This window comes from Argiope bruennichi, chromosome 5 (genome assembly GCF_947563725.1).
Source record: "Argiope bruennichi chromosome 5, qqArgBrue1.1, whole genome shotgun sequence".
NCBI classification, from domain to species: Eukaryota; Metazoa; Arthropoda; class Arachnida; order Araneae; family Araneidae; genus Argiope; species Argiope bruennichi.
The window spans coordinates 51,475,692-51,496,008 of record NC_079155.1 but is presented as its reverse complement, the minus strand read 5'-3'; the positions used below and the strand labels follow the sequence as shown (position 1 = coordinate 51,496,008).

Below are 20,317 nucleotides of genomic sequence, written 5' to 3'. Positions count from 1 at the left end.
TCATATCTCAAATGATGGAGTAATTAGTTATTTTTATTTCGACTGTCTCTAGACAGTGCACCAATTGATCATATCCGGACTTTGAATTTGTGCGAAATATTCCACTTACGATGACAGTTCCTCTGATTCTGATTAATATCTTGTTTCCAGGAATTTTGTATAGAGCACTAGGTGTGGACCCCTCCATTTCGGGTGATTCCATCTAATTGAACCCTATTTCACATGTCTGGGCTTTCCCTTGCGATCTGTATGAAGAATCCTATCCAATTAAGATGACAATTCCTTTGATTCAGATAAAGATTTCATTTCCAAGATTTCTGCAATTACGATCACTTATAAGAAATACCTGAAATTTTCTCCATTGTACAATAATAACTTTGCAGTGGCATAAGTCATGTAATAAAATACCAACATCAAACTTATTACATTTGAGCAGTTTCTTTAAAATATTTCCCAAAATATGTTCGTTAAACTCACTTGTTTTCTTTTATTTTCTATTTCTGCATTAAGTGCGTTTTATGAATTATTAAAACCTATATCAAGAGTTTTGAAACATCTTGCATTTATTCAAAAGTTGCATTGTGTACCTGTTTTTGAATCTGGAAGATAATTCCTTCAAGTGTTTCAAAAAAAGGAATATATCCATACCGTTATTCATAAAAAAAACTCTGAATATTTCCCCCTTATATTTCCCTTTTCCCTATGAATAATCCCTTTGCTATTAGTTTTCCGATCCTTTTCCTTGCAAAGTAAATCTCTGAATTCACAGTTGGGCCACTTTCCTCTTGATTACAATTTTTTCTTTTTAGATGTTGGAATCCTAGGCGGCAGCCGAAACGAGTCGGAGAGGTGGACACGCCCATCGTTTCGCCTGACCAACGAGCGAAGGTAAATTTTTTTTATCTAATAGCAGTCATTGGTGACCAATTCACTCCTTATAGTATTACTTGTTTTAGTTCATTTCTAAAAAATCCTGTTTTCAAAAGTAGCGTTCACACAAGGCAAACTATTGTGGGCAATATAAGGCCACGCCTACTTTCGGAAGATCACGTGAACGTAATGGGACAATGGTAGTAAGTAATTATCCCGATGAGATCACTATTTGCCATTGTCACATTCGAGTCACGTGATCCCCCGGAGGTAGGCCTGACCTTCTATTATGCGCAATAGTTGGCCTCATGTGAACGCTGCTTAAAGCTATGTTTAAAAAAAGTTTACGTCAAGCCAGTATCCCTACGGCAGCAAAATCACGCATGCATAAAATGAGAAAGTAGCTGCCCGGGCAATAGCATTTGTCTGCACGGCATAACTACCTACTACAGTCCAAACTTTTTTTTATCTACTCCTGCGTGGTCTTACTGACAAAACGATATTGAACAAAAGTAAACTTTATACTGGAAAAGTTGTTGGATGTAAGGGAAAGTCCCGTGACCTCATAAAGATCATGTGACTTTTTGTACAAAAGATAGAAAGAATATGAATCGACAATTTTTGTTTCTTTTTCCCTATTACGCAGAGTTTTTCTTTAGATTTTCATTATCACGTGCTCTTGATGTTGTAGAACTCTATGGCATCTATTGATCGTGCAGCTTAGAAAGAATATGACCAAGAATATAATAAACTAAACGTGATGGCATTTAATATATTCATTCAATTTATTGACATTGTGGTTATCTGCTTAGTTATAAAATGAATTTGATGATAATGTTATTTTATTTTTCTTAAATGTATCTGTTTTATTTTTCAACACAAATTATCACCCCTCTTTTTCATTTTTAAGAAAGAATAAAATTAGTAATTACTGTATATATATATTACCAGTAGTGGCTATCTATTAAAAGAAATTAAAAACTAATTAAAATTTGAAATTTTGAAGAATTATTTCTTCCAAATCATTGAACCATGTTTTCTCTTATTTTTACAGATGTAGAATAATAAGTGCAACTTTAATTTATAGTTAGTAAATGGTATTAATAAAACCACTTTTTTTAATCGCTTTGCCATTTCGAGGTGAGACGAAATGTCCGCCAAATTATTGAAGGAATTGAATATCCGAACCATATTATCTAGTTGTTCAAACTGTCTATGAATAGTGGAACTGTTTGGAGAAAAAAATTGCTGAATTTCAGAAAAATTGTAACGACAATTTTGCTGAAGGTAGTAGAAAGAACACCACAACTTACAAGGATATATATTTACTCTACATCATTAGTTATGCATTTTTCTTATAATACCCTTTTGCTTTCAAACAAAAAAAAACTTTTATTCGTCATAGTGGCAGAACTTTCAAATGCTATTGGGCTCGTAAATTTGCCAGAACCTTTTATCTGCAATTGAATCACAGCGACTTATTTCCACAAAATCCTGTTACGGGGATTCTTCTGTAAGTGGATTGCATTGATGTAATAAGATATTCTAATATGTCACCAATATCTAGATTATGTTCACAAATGAATCTTATTCGCTATCAAGCTAGATATTAAGCAAACAAAGGAGCACAATCCACTGTGTACCTGATCACTTTAGTTAACAGATAGTCGTATAAGTTGTAATCCTCTACTACTGTCCTTCGGTTGGCGCTGTTTCAAATCTTTGGCGCAGATACAAACATCGAATTTATGGCTGTACAGCATTGAATATCTCCAGCATTATGTTGGTATATTCCACTATGCTACGGGATCGGACATCCTCCTGTTCATGGTTAACAGTATACGCAGATACAGAAACCAAGCTAAAAAATTCGAGACATTGGAAAGTAACTGAGTTTACGTCATGACCTGGATATCCACTGGAATTAAGTTCTGTATAGCACAATTGAAAAAACCTCAATAGACACTTTTGTTCATATATATCATCCTTTTAAAATTTATTGGGGCTTTTAAATTATTCTTCAGGATCAATTGTTGCAAAATTCATCCAACGCTTTTCAGCAGCTAAGCGGAAAATATTTATAAAAGATGGAGCTAGTTTCAGTGTCCGAGGAATCTGCCTCTTTCTTCTAAAATAATTTTTCATGATACGAAATTTATATTATTTTGCATGATTAAACATGCAAAATATCAACTAAATGACATTTTTTGATTAATACATATTATAAACTACCCAGTTATAATATTATCCCAGTTCCTTAGAAAGTGTAATAAAAATATAAATAGAGCTGTAAAAACATTGTAAAAAAATGGATACATGTGTTTATTAAGTTCCATATATCTATTCTTTATTTACTTACGAATTTTTTAAAATCAGAAATGCTTTTTAAGTGGTTGTTGTTGCATCTCAATTTATATATCTGTAAAAGTTTAACTTAAAATAGTTTTTAAAACATTCTGTTTAATGTATGACATATAATGTGCTTTTGTTTTAATGAAAATGTGTTCATTTCAGTTGGAAGAGCTCCGAAAGAATTTTAATCAAACTATGTTGGCCTTATCCAAAGAGCATTTAAATGCAGAACTGGAAATATGTTCCAAATATCAAGAACCGGTAAGGAGAGTATTTTCTTGTAGTGATTATAAATCTTCTGGTGATGTATTTAAAGACGCTTAAGATAGATATTCCTTATCATGCTCAAAAGAAAAGTAGTTGGCTTCAACATAGAAATTTATGGGTTTCTTACTGATCTAGGTTTCATGGTGTTTTGTACATTTTTTTGTAGCTTTATCTTTATTGAATTTGTATTTTAAAGAGCCGAGCAATGAGTCATAGAGAGAGATATCGAAGCTTTACGGTGAATGCTTGCGAATTTCATTTCTTTATCTTTTAGCAATTGAAGAATTTTTTAACATCATGTGACTTGGACTGGTTCTAGACTAACGCTATACTTCTTTGCCTTTTTAGGTATCTAGCCAATAAAGCTTTTCATTTTCCGAAAAAGAAACAGGGATTCACTATTCCGGTTTTGATTGCAGATTTTTTTTTCCCAATTTAGGAACAGTAATGTTTTCACTCTATGTTAAATTAACATTAGAATCAGCATTATTACCATAAAAGTTCTCTTTTTCCTTTGAATATTTCAAATTAACACTTTCATTACTGAAGAGTTCTTCCAAACAAAATCCTGCGAACGTTCTAATAGCGCATCGATTTTTCCCCGTACCCCCTCTTAGCAAAGTTTGATTGAATTAGTACCGAGTTCATGCCCTGTTCGTTAGACTGGATCACTCTGCTGGGTTTGGGGTTTGGTCAACGAACCATGTGTAAACTTTCAAAAAGATGTTGGATAAATAGGTACTTTTATGTATAACAAGGTCTTAAAAATGCAAGTTGTCATTGCTGTTTTTATGGGGGAATAAAGAATTTTTCTTCTCTTTGAAACTCAATAATTGAGTATTCTGAAGTCAAAGAACTTTAAGGAACTTCGGAATCAGAAGATTAAATTCTACGTTTCAATTTTCAAGTATCATTTAAATTTATTTTGATTCAATTTGTTATTTTCATTAAAATAATATTTAGAGAATTACCTGAATATTACATTTCACTTAAAAATATGTAATCTCACCGACTGCCTAGTTTTTGGATAATTATGTGATAATATAGATATTTATATATAAAAAAGAATAAACCATTTAACTAAAATCGAAGCATTTAATTTTACATTTTAGTCTTAGTTTTAATAATTACCCCATCATTATTTTGTAAAATCTTTAAAAAAAATTCACTATGATTAATATTTTCTAAGAATTCCATTTGCATTTTTTGAATACCAGCATTTTTAGACATAAAGCATACGTTGGAGAAGTAAATCAATGTTAATTTGAATTTCATTTCGAAGTTCAATAACTAATTAATACCTCATAATTTTTCTATTTCAAAACGCTTAGTATTGAAAATATGTGGCATCAGAAATGTTTTCTTTATACTGTAAAATATTTTTAGCCTTTTATACTGTTCTTTATACTGTAAAATATTTTAGCCGTTCCAAAAACATGTTAAAGTGAAAAACGTTCTATTGCATTGTGGGACAAAATGCATTAAATTATCTTTCTGCGGAATTCCGTATGTATATTTATAATTAAAGTTTTAAAATCCTTTTTTAATAACTTTCTGCTCATAACTTCTGGCAGGATTAATGAACTTTAAAATTAAAATATATCCTACTTTTAGTAATTGTAAAATATTTAATTCCATTTGCAACGTTTTAATTTTAATAAATCTTGTTTAGTAACCTTATCTACACATCTTTCTTTTTATACTTTCTTTGACTTTTATAAATGAATATATAGGACTGAAATATAATTAATATTATATGTCTTTTTCTTTTTCAAATGGCTATCTGCTTTAATTTCTAAACCTTTAGAGATAGTCATATACTACCCATAACATAACATAACATAACATAACATAACGCCATCCTACCCATAAGAAAACTGTTCTGAATGGCATAAAAATTATATTTTATATTACATTGCCAATATATATGTATAATATTAAAAATTACGATGTCCAAACTTTAACATAATTCTTTTGTACTATTGGCAATATTTGTTCTTGACAACATTAACAATTTAATAAAAGCCCTGTAATATGTGATTAAAAGTATTTTAATGATTGTTTGGATTATGATATCTCATTTAGCTCATGGCACTTCTTCAAGAAAACCATTGGTTGGAACAAAATTTCACAATTCAGTTTACGTTTATAATGTGCTTGTATATAAAACGAAGCAGTTTACATTCAGAAGAATGTTTTACAAAATGTATTGAATATCTTCAGAGATACTTTTCAAATAGAAAATAGAACAAATTAAGGAATATAAAAGTTTTGGGATGATCGTTGATTAGTAGCGGAATGAATAAAAAACATAAATCTTAGTTTGAGAATTATATTATATCATTCTCAAACGAGGTTATTATATTATTATATATTCTCCTCATTTATCTCATGACTTCCAATTGTAGTCTGAAGAGCATTTTTTTAACTGGTCAGAGTCTATAAAATATAGGCCGGAAATTATTCACAGATAAAAAAAAATCATAAGAATTTATATCAGTGCTTAATAAATTGAAATTCCTACAGACTATTTAGATTTATAATTCAAACTAAAATAATTCTATATCATTACATACATTTGAATTTCATGTAAATTTTAAATTTACAAAATTGATTATAAATGAATTTGAAAGTAGCAATATTCAAATAGATCTCAAGTCTGGTATTGTCTTGTATCATTGTCAAAACATTTTGCTTGTTACACATGTTATTTTGGTTTATTTTTTTAATTATTTTTTCCATTTTGGTTTACTTGATGAATAAAAGAAGTAAAATTAATCGAAAGCAGCTTTTATGAAATTTAACCAATTCTTATTCAATTTTTGTTCTGAAATGAATAATATAAAAAATGAAGCAATGCTAATCTTTCATTCCTTCCAGCTGTATTCGGCTCTGAGCAAAGTGATGCAGCAGTCGCAGGCAGCGCAAGTACAACAACTCCACTCTTTGCACGACAGGTAAAAATTATGCGCAGTTACAATTTTTTGTATCTTTCTTCTCCGGCATTGCAAGGAATTCTATTCATTATTCATATAAATAGATCTACGATAGGTGATAAGTAAATAGAACTAAAGAGTATTTTAATCAAATTTTTATTGTAGCATCTGTCAACTGATTCAAATTACTCTCCTAAATTAGCACATCACAAGATGGTGTTATTTCTGCGAATGTCTAATAATTCTGGCAATTCTTTTCCTCTCAATAACTGATGGCTTCTGCTGTCGAGTAATGCTCAGTCGGATACGAATGGTTCAGGCAATAACTGGAAACCAAATATCCCAAAATGCATGCAATAGTTTCTCACATTGAGAGTAACTTCCAATACGCGTATAATTTGCCACAATCATCTGACTAGCTTCCTTCTTCAATCAGCTCCACAGCCTTGGTTAATAACATGCTTCCCAGAATCCTTTTTTCTCTGCAATCAAGCACACAAACAAGTCTTTAATATAACCAACAGCAACCTGTTTCCTTTCCACCAATCCAAGAGGTGACCCACTATCCGAAGCTATCTAATCTTACCAACTTATACTCCCATCGACTAAACCCTCGAAATGACTATTTTGGACAGAACTGTGAACTATTAGAGATTTCAAAACACAAAAATACTACCTCCCTTTAATAACGACTGTCTGATTCTTAACTAAGAAAAAGATAATGAAATATCGGTGTGGGCCGTTGTGTGCCCCGTGGTAAATATGGTTCATTTATCCGCATCATGTACACTAATCTGGTAAGATAGCCTTCGTGATCACTAGCATCAGAAGCATATTATGGCATTATATCTAGTTATATTGGAAGCTATTATGAGCTGAACGAAAGATGTCTATGCCAATTCAAACATTTATTTTCAGGTGAATAAATGAAACTGCGTTGTTCCTGATATATCCTCAAATATTCTGTAGAGTTAGTTCTGCGTAATGGCCACAATATTCCTTAAAAATGTAATTATTCCTTTAAAAAAAGTCAGCACAAAAAATAGTTTATTTAATGGTTTTGTGGAATGATTGTTGCGTTAATGCTAGTTGCTGCCTTGACAACTGCGATTGTTTTGCTGTAACTAAATAGATTGAATTTTTTTACATCTTCAAAGGTAAACAAAAAAAAATTACATAACCTTCATTTATACGTATAACTTATAAAAACTTTTAAAAGTATATCGACAGTAATTACATCAGTCTAGCAGCGCTTTGAAAGTAATGCAATAAGCAATTGAAAAATATATTTCGTTTGTAATTATAATTGTCTAGACATTTTATTGTTCGGTTGTTTGTAGCAGTTCATGACTGTTGTATGCAGCACAATAGGTGTTTCCTGTGTCAGATATTGATTATCACATACGATATGATTTTTAACATGTAATTATGCCTTACTAATTTAATTATACTTTGTCCGAATGAACAAATATATATATATATATATATATATATATATATATATATATATATATATATATATATATATATATATATATATTTCTATTTCTTTGCAAAAATTCCTGGTGATTATACACAATAGACCTTGTTTTCAATAACCAAAACTCTAATTGCAACATAGGATGAAAATTTTTTCACACACACACACAAAAAAATATAGTCAAAAGATTGAATAAAAATCAAATTCATTTACTCACCAGAAAATAATGGAAATCAACAATTATTTTCTGGAATTAATATTAATTTTGATTTAAGCATACATTTTATTTACATAATTATGATTACTGCATTCTTGATTAGATTGATGTATTTTTATGAAGAATTTAATTTTTTTCTTTACAGAGAAGTGAGCGAACTCATGAAACGTTTGGATGCTCAGACGAAAGAAGAAATGAAAAATCTGAGCAAAAAACACAAGGACAAGAATGAACTGTCCAGGTGAATATCTACTGTGTTTGAGTAACTACTGCTCTGCTCATTGATTTTATATTTGAATTTTTTTTAATTAAACATCTTGAAAGCTTTCTTAGTATAAGGATAATTTATTTTTATAAAATAAAGACGATATTTTATTGACAGTTATTTACATAAGTTGGTTTCTATAGCGTATTCATTATAATAATTATTAGGTATTAAGCAAGTTGTATATTTAATAAATACGCCAGATAAACTAATGTTAAGATGAAAATGTACTAAAATTTAAATACTATAAGTCAATCTAAAGCAATAGTATAAAATAATTATTATTTAGATATAGGTGTACTATTTGATAAGAATTAATTATGCATTGAATAAGGCAGTTGGCTTAGTAATGAATACAAAGTGAGTATGCTGAAAGAATATCTCAATGTTTTAATGAGAATTTCTATTATGTAGGTTATTAAAAATATCCAGTTCAAAATGTTAAAATCTAGTATCAAATTTCTAAGATTTTATTCAAATAAATAATGTTGCTGAGTTTTTGTACACATTGTTTGTTACATATTAAATAAACACTTAATTACATGACATGCGATCTGCTGTGTAATGAATTGGAGCTAGCTCGATTTTGAGAGGTAAATTATTTTTATATACTTAGAGACAGATCGAAAAATAGCAGCTAGTTCTCGAATAATTACATTTAGTTGGAATAATTTCCTTTTCCTGTTTCATGTATTAATAAGCCATCGATAATCTTTTGCTTAGTTCATTGATACACCATTTAAATATTTTCATTAAATGTAAAACTTAATCTACATATCAAGGCCCTTTATTCCAAAGCATATTCTCGAGCAAAATACAGGGTGATTATAATTCAACTTCCCCTATAAACAGCATCATACAACTCAAACGGGTGAACGGATTACAACGAAATTTGGTGTATAGACTATACACGAGATGCGCTCACAGAATTTCAAAAAAAATTTTCAGTTTCAAAATGTCTACCAGGGAGCTCTTTTTCCAGAAAAATATTAATTTTAACACAATTAACGACCAAAACGGAATAGAAAAACAATATTAACAATCCAAAACAAGAATTATCTATACTTATAATAAAGCTCAATGTGTGTGTGTGTGTGTGTGTGTGTGTTGGCGCTCTACAGGCCAGGTCATTTGACATACAGCTACCAAATTTGGTACATGTATACCTTAGAGGTCGGGAATGTGCACCTGGGGGCCCTTTTTTTGAAATTTTAACTAGAATTTTAATTATTAATTAAAAACTAACTTTCCCGCCAAAAAAATCTTCCATTTTCCCCACCGCCAACTTTTCCGCCAAAATAATCTTCCATTTTCCCCAACGCCAAATGATTTAGGCTTTAGTTCTTTTTTTCTCCCAACAGTAATGAGGCTAGGGTTAAGATTTTTCGGCGGATTATTTCAAACGATTCTGTTTATTTTCTTAATGTTTGATGCATTTAAAATTAAACATTGTTAATTAATCCATGTTTCAGATTCATTCTGAAGTACTTTTGAATTAAAATAACACAGAATAAAGGAAATTAAAAATATATAATCTGCATAGCGTTACCCCAACTGGCGTAGAAAAATTCACGCATTTGCGTTACCGTAAAAGGCGAAGAAAATTCACGCATGCGCACTGTGTTCTGATTGTTGGCATGGCAACCATTCTCAACGGACGATTTAAATTACTTTTAGGTCAGTTGTATGCTTTTGTAAGTAAATTGTATTTATGTTAGTTATATATTTTTTGTATATGCTTATAGTTTTAAGTACATCGTTTTTTAAGTAGTTTTATTTAACCTGTTTTCAATGATTTAAATTATTTTTAGGCTAATTGCATGCTTTTGTAATTAAATTGTATTTATGTTAGTTATATATTTTTTGATATATGCTTATAGTTTTAAGTACATCGTTTTTTAAGTAGTTTTTTTTAAACCTATTTTCGACCGATTATTTTAAACGATTCATTTTATTTTCTTAGTGTTTGATGCATTTAAAATGAAACATTGTTAATGAATCGATCCGTTCATGTTGAATCTGAGAAAATTTTGTTGACAAATTCTTGAGATATTATATAAATTAAGAAAGATATTCTTTAGTGCCCATAAAGTTTAAACGCTCAGTGACTCTATTATCAGTAATCATATTATTAAAAAAAATGCTTTGTTTCAGTAAAAAATATTATTATATTAATTGCAGATTAATCCTTTACACTTTAATTTAAAGCATAAATTCTATGAGGGGTAACAGAAAATGAGAGAGATACATATCACGTTATGACTGAAGGCCTTTATAATATTATGAGTGAATTATATGACTATCAAAATTTGAAGTTTTAAAATATTTTGCTGAAGAATCTATTAAAGTTGGAATTGCGTAAAATATTCAATTATTAAAATTTTAACGAACATTAAGATTGGCGAGCCGGCTGGTCGCCAAAGGCGGCTAGTAAGTAATAAATGTAAAACTGAGAAAAGCTGTCAGTTCTAGGAAAAAAGTCGAGATTTGCATGCTTGCGAAGAAGTGGAAACTTATGCAATACAGGCTAGGGTAAAAAACGTTTGCAGTCGTTGTAATGTTTTATGTCGATGTTTCCAGCCGCAATGATGACGGTATCTTGTTGTAACGTTGAATGACGTAAAGAACTCCATAACGCTTCATGTACGAAGCATAACAACTGATCACTTACGATCTGCTGTTGAACACATTGTCCATCGACTTGAAATTTTGTTGATGAATGAAGGAAGGTACTCACATGGAGCACCTTTCCCTACTTCCTCCTGGACACAATTAACAACTTCTCCTCTTGTGCAATTTCATCCTAATCTGTTCTTGTTTCTGCAAACTGAACTGTTTTTCTCCCCTCAACAGCGTACTTTTATTTTTTCCTTACCTTCACTTAATGTGGTTCAATGACAAGGTGATCAGAAACTAGTCAATAAGTGTTAATATTGTTTCTGTATTCCATTTTCGTCATTTATTGTGTTAAAATTAATGTTTTTCCTGGAAAATGCGCCCTCTGGTGAACATTTCGGAATTATTATTATTATTTTCGAAATTCCGTGAGCGCATCTCTTTTATGGTCTACATACCAAATTTCGTTGCAATGCATCTACCCGTTTGCGTTAAATGATGCTGTTTATAAGGGAACTTTAATTATAACCACTCTGTCTATTAACTTAAAACGGGACGTTAATATAACTAACTAACTAAACTGTCTATTAACTTCATTTTAATCACATCACCAATCCAAAAGCTTTCTTCCTTTTTCTCAACGCTTTGATCTCTTTTCATTTCTTAGAACAACGAAAAAGTCAAAAACTGAAAGTCATGTTGCATAACTATCTCCGTTTTATGAAATTTACAACTTCCTAATATCTAAATTAGAAATATTTACACTTCCTTTTTCATAAAATGACTAACTGACTAAAAGAATAATTCTCTTTATAGGATGTTACAACAAGTAATCTCTGCAGTTTATTCCCGATTTGATTAAATAATTCATTAGAACTGGTAATATTAAAAGAAAAATAAAATATAACTCACTGATTATTTTAATTTCTCAATGGCTTAGTAATTATGTCATAACAGAAAAAAAGAGCCGGCGTTCTAGCATAGGGGTAGCGCGTCTTCCCCGTGATCTGGACATTCCGGGTTCGAGTCCCGATTCGGGCATGGTTGTTCTTCATCTCTGTTCTATCTGTGAGGTGTGTGAATGCGCCTCCCTGTAAAAAGGGGTTGTGTTAGCATGAGTAGCTAAGACATACTCTTGGCCCTAGATGGCGCTACTGAAAAACAAGAGACGCTCTCTCGGCTTAAAATCGCTGACTTCGCCAGCGGGCTTGTCTATGACTAGTGCCATAAGAAAAGCAACGACAGAAAAATAGAAACTTATTTCAAAAATGATTATTCTTTGTTTTTAGGATAAAAAGAGAGCTTCATCAAAAACTTATCGACACAGCCGTGGCAGAAAGACAAAGGGTGAGTCTGATTATATGATATTTTTTTAACCTATTGAGAAATTTTAGACATTCTTCGAGGTATCGAATAAATAGCTATTAAATATCACCTAAAATAACTAATATAACATACCAAATATGTTAAAGAAGACATTAAAATATATAGTATTGTCTGTCGGCTAGGAAAGCAATGAAATTACAATCCACATTAAATCTACGTTTGTTAATTTACTTGCTAAATTTATATTAGATTATTTTCTATTGGTCAATGACGGTCAACGGTTTGTTTTAATTGTAACTTAACTTTCCGTATCAATTTAGTTGCTTCTTCTTTTCAAGGAATTATGAAATTTCAGGTGATTGGTTACGAATTTAATTCATACAGTATGGAGAAAATTATATAAACTGAATTGATTATATAAAGTATGGCAGGTGGCCCAAAAAATTAGTTCAGAAATAAAAGTTGTTGATAGAGATTTTAGCGTGATTGGATCACCCGAAAAATGGATTATGAAAACTTTTCTTAATGTTTAAGTGATAAAAAAGAAATTCACTTACCAAATTAATGCAGTATACAATTTTTTCTTAAAAAATGAGCTTTTATTAATCAACAGAATTCCTTGAGTTCTGTACATTATTTTTAATGCATTGTCTTTTTCTAATTACAAGATTCTATATCGGCATTTCCGGTATATATAATATATTTTTCTTTTTCAGAATTTATATCCCCATACCTTTTTTCAAACCATATCATGACTTTAAATACAGATGTCTCCAAATAGGGAACGTTATTTCATGGATATTTTACACAATGAACATTATTGTTAACTGCGTAGTTACAAAAGTCTAAAACAAGTAAAAACCTGAAAGGGCGTATAGAAATAATTCTAGATAGGTTATTACTACCAGAAATTTGTTCCCTGATCACCTACATTTGTCTAATGCAAAAGATAGTGGCTTTATTTGAGTAATAGTTCATTCAATACTTGAGAAGCCTTTAGCTATAATCAAATCTTTAACTTCAGAAAGAATACAAAAGTAACAATTTTTTATTGTAACTTGTGTCATAAATGATTTAGTTAGAGGCGAAAGCAAACATTTAGTTAAATGCTTGTTAAATAAAATCATTCTGCTTTGTTGCAAATTGATTTTATTAAAATATGTAATTTAAGAAAATAAATTCGAATCCCATCTTTCTTTAATTCTAAAAACAAGTGATTAGCATGCATTTATAAAATTTTTACTTTAATGTTTTCAAAAGATTTAGTGTATGTTTTACTTTATTTCTAAAATATGGTTGTGTTTTGAAACGATAAAATTAAACAAATCTAACAGAATGCCTATTCAACGGTTGTGTTTTATCGTCAAATTGATTTGTTTTACTTCTATAATTCTCTCAAACTGATTATAATAAATCTGTTTAGTTAAAGGAAATATCATCATTATCATAAATATAATTCTTTATATTTAAGAAAGATGAGGGATGTTTCAGCTTAGCATTTTATTTTAATAACTGAAAGTGTACAGTAGAAATAAGGCCTAAAAATTATTTCTTACCAATTTCAGTTCAGTTCTTTGTTGGACAAAAAACTCAACGAACTACAACGGCAACACACCAATATCAAAAATTCTTTTGAAGATGAAAGACAACATGTAAGTTTATTCTTAAATAATCTTTTCAATGAATATTTTTTTCTAAACATTTCTACATTATCGAATGAATACTTTTCTCTCTGAATATATTCTCAATTGAATGCATAATGTGTCTCATATTTAAATTAATGTTACATCGGTAGTATGATAGTAAATGATAGAAAATTTTCATTATATATATTTATAATGTTTACATTTATTTCAAAAGTAAAGCGATATATATCGAATGGTCAAAATATTAAAAGCATTACTTATTCAAACTAAGGCTTTTCTCTGCAACGTATGCACTTATATCACCAATCGGCTTCAGGACTTAAATATTTTTCTCTTTGAAACACTTATCAGAAGTATCACTATCACCAGATAGTCAAAAAATACAGAAGCACCAAATAGTCAGGAATCATTGCAAGAAACACATGTTCATGAAGAAAAACAAAACATTTGAATGAGTTTGAAATAACATTAATTGTGGAAGTCTGAAATACCTATACGAGTTGTCCCCAATATTGCTTTTTTTTACTTTTTTAAAATTAACAAAGTATGTCAAAGTATGTAACAAATTCAAAGTATGTCAACTAAGTCAAAAAGGTTTCAAATGAAAAGCGAAATAGTGGTCAGAAATCTCTTGTGGGCGAAAGTGCTATGTGATGACTGAAAAGCATAGAATACAATAACAGAAAAGCTACAAGGCATTAAAAAGCGTATCAGTGTTTTTTACAAAACAAATTTTTCAAGGAATTAGTCTTGATAGCTGGTACCCAACAAGAAATCCTTTCATTTCATTGTAAAAGAAAAAGAAAGTGATTTTTATGTATTAAAATATACGACGCTGGACATTTAGAGAGTAGGAAAATGTTGTTTGGTCTGACAATTCTGATTTTTCCGCCATCACATTGAATTGCAAGATCCACGCTTGGTATATCTGTGAGATGAAATAGGCAGACATGTCCATACTTCTTAAACATCCCCATTCAAGTCTAAGAGTGATATAAGATTTCTTCTCATTGGTTTCAACAATTTCTATTGTTGCAAGAATATATGCTATCAGAGGACGTTTTGTACGATTAGCGGCGTTGAGATTCTAATATTGTGACTTTTAACAGTATAAAATCTAAATGCTGGCTATTAATTCATATATTATCTGTATTGAATGTATTTCCATTTGGACATGCTACATGAACCACACGATATAAACGGTAACAATTAGCTATAATAATGGTAGTGTTTGAGTCAACAATCAGTTGATTTAAATCTATGTTTCTATTCATTGGAAGCAGTAATCAGTTGATTTAAATCTACGCTTCTATTCATTGGAAGCAGTAATCAGTTGATTTAAATCTACGTTTCTATTCATTGGAAGCAGTAATCAGTTGATTTAAATCTACGCTTCTATTCATTGGAAGCAGTAATCAGTTGATTTAAATCTACGTTTCTATTCATTGGAAGCAGTAATCAGTTGATTTAAATCTACGTTTCTATTCATTGGAAGCAGTAATCTGTTGATTTTTATCTACGTTTCTATTCATTGGAATGATAGCTTATATTTCCAAAATTAGTGGTATATTTTTTTAGAAAAAAAAAGCGCATTCAAAAAACATTTTTTTTTATCATTATAGCGAAAAATAACTCGTCTTACAAATTTTCTTGTTTTATAATATTATTCACTCTCAAGAATATTCTTTACAGCGTCCAAAAATTCTATCTTCGTTTTATTTGTTATCAAATATCTTTCAAAAGTTCAAAATATTTTTTTTTTTTTAATTTCTTATTATTTTGGATACCTCTATGAATTTCGTAAAATCATGGAGGAGTAAAATCATTGCAATCATGCGTTGTAAATTTCTGTTTGTATATTACTGCACATTTATAAATATAATATTGTTATGGAGTATTGATAAAAAAATATTTGTATTCTCCCCCCACCAAAAAAAATGTGACTAATAGTTTTTTTGTGTGCAGGCTTTGGAGAGGCTTCGAGCAGAATACGAGGAGAAATGCAGCAAGGTAGAGAAGACTCTCTTTTTGACGACAGATGCCGTTGAAAGCACTAAGTTATGAGGTACATCTATTCCTTTCTCATGGATGCGACGGCACGACGCTTTTATAGATTTTCAACAGTTTTACTTGCAGATATTGTTGACTTTATTCATTAAGAAAAACTAGGTAGATTCGCCCCTAATTTAAAATTTTCTAATATGTCTAGAATATTTTCATATTAGAGTCATAAAAGATTTAGTTTTCAAGTATAAGATATCAAGAAATTGATATCTTTATCAAAATATAAATATGCTCCATGAAATCAGTTAAGATCAAGTCTCTTAACTTAATCCTGCTGATTTATTTTCTTAAATAATTATTTGATAATTTATAAATTGTTTTTAATCTTGTATAAAACTCAACTATTAGAACACTGGCAATGATGTAACAATTAACGCGAAGTGTCTTGAAAAATGCCTTGATTGATTGTTTATCACATTTCCATTAAATTCTACCGCATCAGAAAGTTAATTTCAATTACGCAATGTACTTCTTATGAGTATTAAACTGCATTGAATGAGTATTGAATTTATGAGTATTGAAACTGCAATAAATAGCAAAAGAAATCTTTGTCGATTCTTTTTTTTTTTTTTTTTCCGAAGTGTTTTTCAGTTCAATCGAATCTTCCTAATTTGACTATTTTTATATAATCTTAAGAATAAACCACTTAGATTAAGATATTGCATACCAGTTTATGAAATTATATCCTAAAATATGCTAAAGATTTTAAACAGTTTTTTTCATCATACTTTCAAGTGTTAACAAAAGGATAAACAGCCAAAGTGGTCTCCTTGAAGCGATATATCTAGCTCAAGGAGACCACTAATAAAAGACATCTAATAAATGTCTTGCCCTCTGTTCCTCCGCATAAAATTGTCGACCTTAGGTAAGGCTTAAAATACCTCGCAGGACACTAGTGAGCAATAGTTTCGAAATATAAATCTTTGCAGTGAAGTCACATTTTTACTGAATCAATCGCGAGAACATGCATATTGGATGCTTTTCATCGGCTGATTGGCATCAAAATCCGACACAAAGCTAAAGTTGTACGCAGTCATAACATATCGAATTTCATTAATTTAAGCCATTGTGTTAATAAGTTACTGCGCCTACATGCGTGCAAAAGTATATACATACATACAGTCAACTATTTGACAGATATGGTTCAAAATTTGATATATATAGCTGATAATTCTGTGTACTAAGTTTTATTTACCTAGCTCTCTGTATTTTGTAGTAATCAAGTTCACTTGTATTGAAATCAGACTATTTGTGAATGGATGTCGTTCCAAATTTGATAGAAATTTACAAATTTGAATGTGATTCTATGTACCAAATTTCAGTCTTTTAGCTCAAACCGTTCACTGATCGAGATAATGTCAAAACGGTGTGCGTAAGAATTTCCTCCTCGAATTTTTTGACAATTACATTATTTCCTCCATACTTCGTATACAAGAAAGTTAAAAAGGGGGGGGGGGTATTTGGAACCTTCAAAACATTATTACCTATACACCATTTCAGTGAGATTTTTAATTGGATTAGAAGTCCCTTCCAATACGCTATACGATAAATGATAAAACAGGTATGGTATCAACAAATTACTAAATGTCTCTCAAGTTGGGAAAAAAATCATCTAATAGCAAGTCTCTTTAGTTTACCCAATTTCTTTTCGCTTTCCTAAATCATAAAATGAATATTTGACTTTTTTTTATTCTTTAACTAAAAACACTCCATTTAACATGCATTGACTTTTAAATAGGGGATATTTAATATACACATTTTTTATTCTTACTTATTTTATACAAAATTGACATCAAGAGTTCTCAACCTTATTAGAGTATTGAATTCTCTTTTAAGTAATATATTTTGCCAATACTTATTTGTAACTGCGTTTTTAAATTTGAGCATTAAAAACGCTTAAACAACTATGCCAAATAATACCAAAATATTGAACTAAATATATACCCTACAATATTGTATTTTCCTATTAAATAGTCTTGATGATGTATGTATTAATATCAGTTTAGCAGTACTTAAAATCTTGATTCATTTAGTAAACCATTGTTTATTAATCACTAAATGTTCGGATTTATCTCCCATAGGTGTCCTAAAGAAAGTGACTAATTGAATTGGCAGAAGAGTAGACGGCCTGTTTGTGAAGAACGGACGTTTTATTCTTGGATCTTATTGTTTCACTCATCGTCATCCTGTGGGGATTGAGCGCACGGCCACTGAGGCCATTGAGAGCCAGAAAATATCTAGTGGACATTTACCTCACCTACTTTTTAACTTCCCTCTAGGACTCAAACTTGGCCTTCAAGAAGGGTTTGGCAACATTTGGTAACGGGATTTTGCAGCTACTTGGCAGTATTGAGAATTGATTAGCTTTTTCATGCTCGCTTGTTATTTAGAATGTGGGCTTGCATCAACTTGATAAGATTCTTCTCTAACTCACCAACTGTGTTCTACTGATGTTTATCTATGCAATAATATGTCTATGTTTATCTATGCAAGTATGTTATATGCAACGAATTCAGATTCATGAATAAGAAATACTCTAAGAAAAACAAAAGCCATTCCCTTGCTTTTTAATTCAAATTTTTTAACAAAATGATTACACCACTAGAATTAAATGCATTTCACACCTACAATTTTAGAGATAGCCATTACCTAGTTTGAAGCATAGAATGCATATGAATAACCATATGCTAAAATAATTATCATTTGTTGCTGTCATTCATTCTTTCCTCAGAAAATAAAATATACAGATGTCCTATTTTTAAAACTTGTTCAAATATATTTGTATATATATTTAGCCAGGATATACTACTACGCGTAGTACATATTTACACTGCATTTAATTAATCTGAAAAATCAGTCTTTATTTTGATTCTAAAATTATGTTGAAATAAATTTTTATTTTAATTGATATGCTATATGAAATATTATACTTATAAATTAAGTAAACCTCGAGCTTTGATTTCTGCTGAAATCAATTTAGTTGAGAATTCTTTATAACATAATGATAACGAAATTCTTTTGACAAGCACGGTTTTATTTTCGTACAAAAGAAAAAAGATTTCAATTTAAACTACTATTTTCTGAATTTTTACCTATAAAATCTCATGGAAAATCTTTATAAAATAATCATTTTTAAATCAAATTATTAAATTCAAAAATTTGTTTTTAAAATTTATAATAAAGACAATAAGATATCGCTACTACAATATCTAATTTGATTATAAATGTTTATGACACTTTGTACAACTATGCATAATGTGCGCAATTTATTCGATTATAAAAGGAAAACATTTTTCATTCAAAGGAATAAGTTATTCAAACATTCTTCAAATTACTATTTACAGTTTTGTAATACTTTATTAAGAATGAGAAACGAGAAAAAAATACTTTATTCATCAATGATTTGGAATTTTTTTTATCCCTAACAAGAAATGGTATTGCTTTTAAATTCTAAATTTCTTCGTTCAAACTATTATTAATGATAAAATGCTCCCATTCATTGTGAAATAGAGCTGCCAGATCCCTTCCTATTGGTAAAAAGCTAAATGTTGCCAACAGACGAAGTGAAAAGAAAGTAGAAACGCCTAAACATTCTGTACAAAGACCAAACACTGACTTCTCACAAAGCTTCCTGGAAGCTTTTACGTTTATGTGTAGAATAATCTCTTTGGACTTCAATGCATTTCGTGTTTCATCACTGCAGCTCAATGTTTAATGTGAATCCATGTCTTGCCAATGTATGACTCACTCTGGTTAACATATTTAGACTAATATTAGGAGGGTCGAAAAAATATCCGAGAGACGGCAAAACAATTGGTTCTGTATCCAAATGTGCAAAAATTATTCTGTGATATCCATAAAAATTGGTTATTTATACTGTACATTACCAAACGAATTTATATATTATGTATATAATGGGAGAAACATAGTATGATTAAATAAAACAGTATAGTTCCTTTAATGCTATGGGTATGGTGGAAGATAATGATGTTGTTTTGAATCTAATTCAGTCTCTAATTTCATCTAGGACAGAGGTTCTCGAACTTTCAACTTGGAAGACCTTTTACTGATAAAAGTATTTTTTCTTGATATTTGATTTCAAATATTGACCAATAAAAACATAAACAGTTGATAAATCTAAAAATTAGTATATATAATTTTTATATTAACTACCATTTATTTAAAAAAAGTAAAGGTATGATTAAATAAAAAATTTTTATATACGTATTTTTTGCAAAAATTTAAATCATGGATGAATTAATGTTCTTTTTGGATTCG

General features: G+C 29.9%; 1 protein-coding gene across 2 annotated transcripts in view; it reads left to right on the top strand.

The window, feature by feature from the left end:
* Positions 1-18,980, top strand: part of LOC129968764 (1-phosphatidylinositol 4,5-bisphosphate phosphodiesterase classes I and II-like) — a 538,878-nt gene extending 519,898 nt beyond the window's left edge. For both annotated transcript variants that reach the window (XM_056082994.1, XM_056082993.1), the window contains exons 28-35: positions 810-888; positions 3,385-3,483; positions 6,370-6,446; positions 8,268-8,363; positions 12,293-12,350; positions 13,895-13,981; positions 15,941-16,040; positions 18,121-18,980. In XM_056082994.1, coding sequence (XP_055938969.1) covers positions 810-888; positions 3,385-3,483; positions 6,370-6,446; positions 8,268-8,363; positions 12,293-12,350; positions 13,895-13,981; positions 15,941-16,039 — 595 coding nt within the window. In that variant the 3' untranslated portion in view covers position 16,040; positions 18,121-18,980. The remainder of the gene's footprint in view (positions 1-809; positions 889-3,384; positions 3,484-6,369; positions 6,447-8,267; positions 8,364-12,292; positions 12,351-13,894; positions 13,982-15,940; positions 16,041-18,120) is intronic.
* The last annotated feature ends 1,337 nt before the right edge of the window (positions 18,981-20,317 follow it).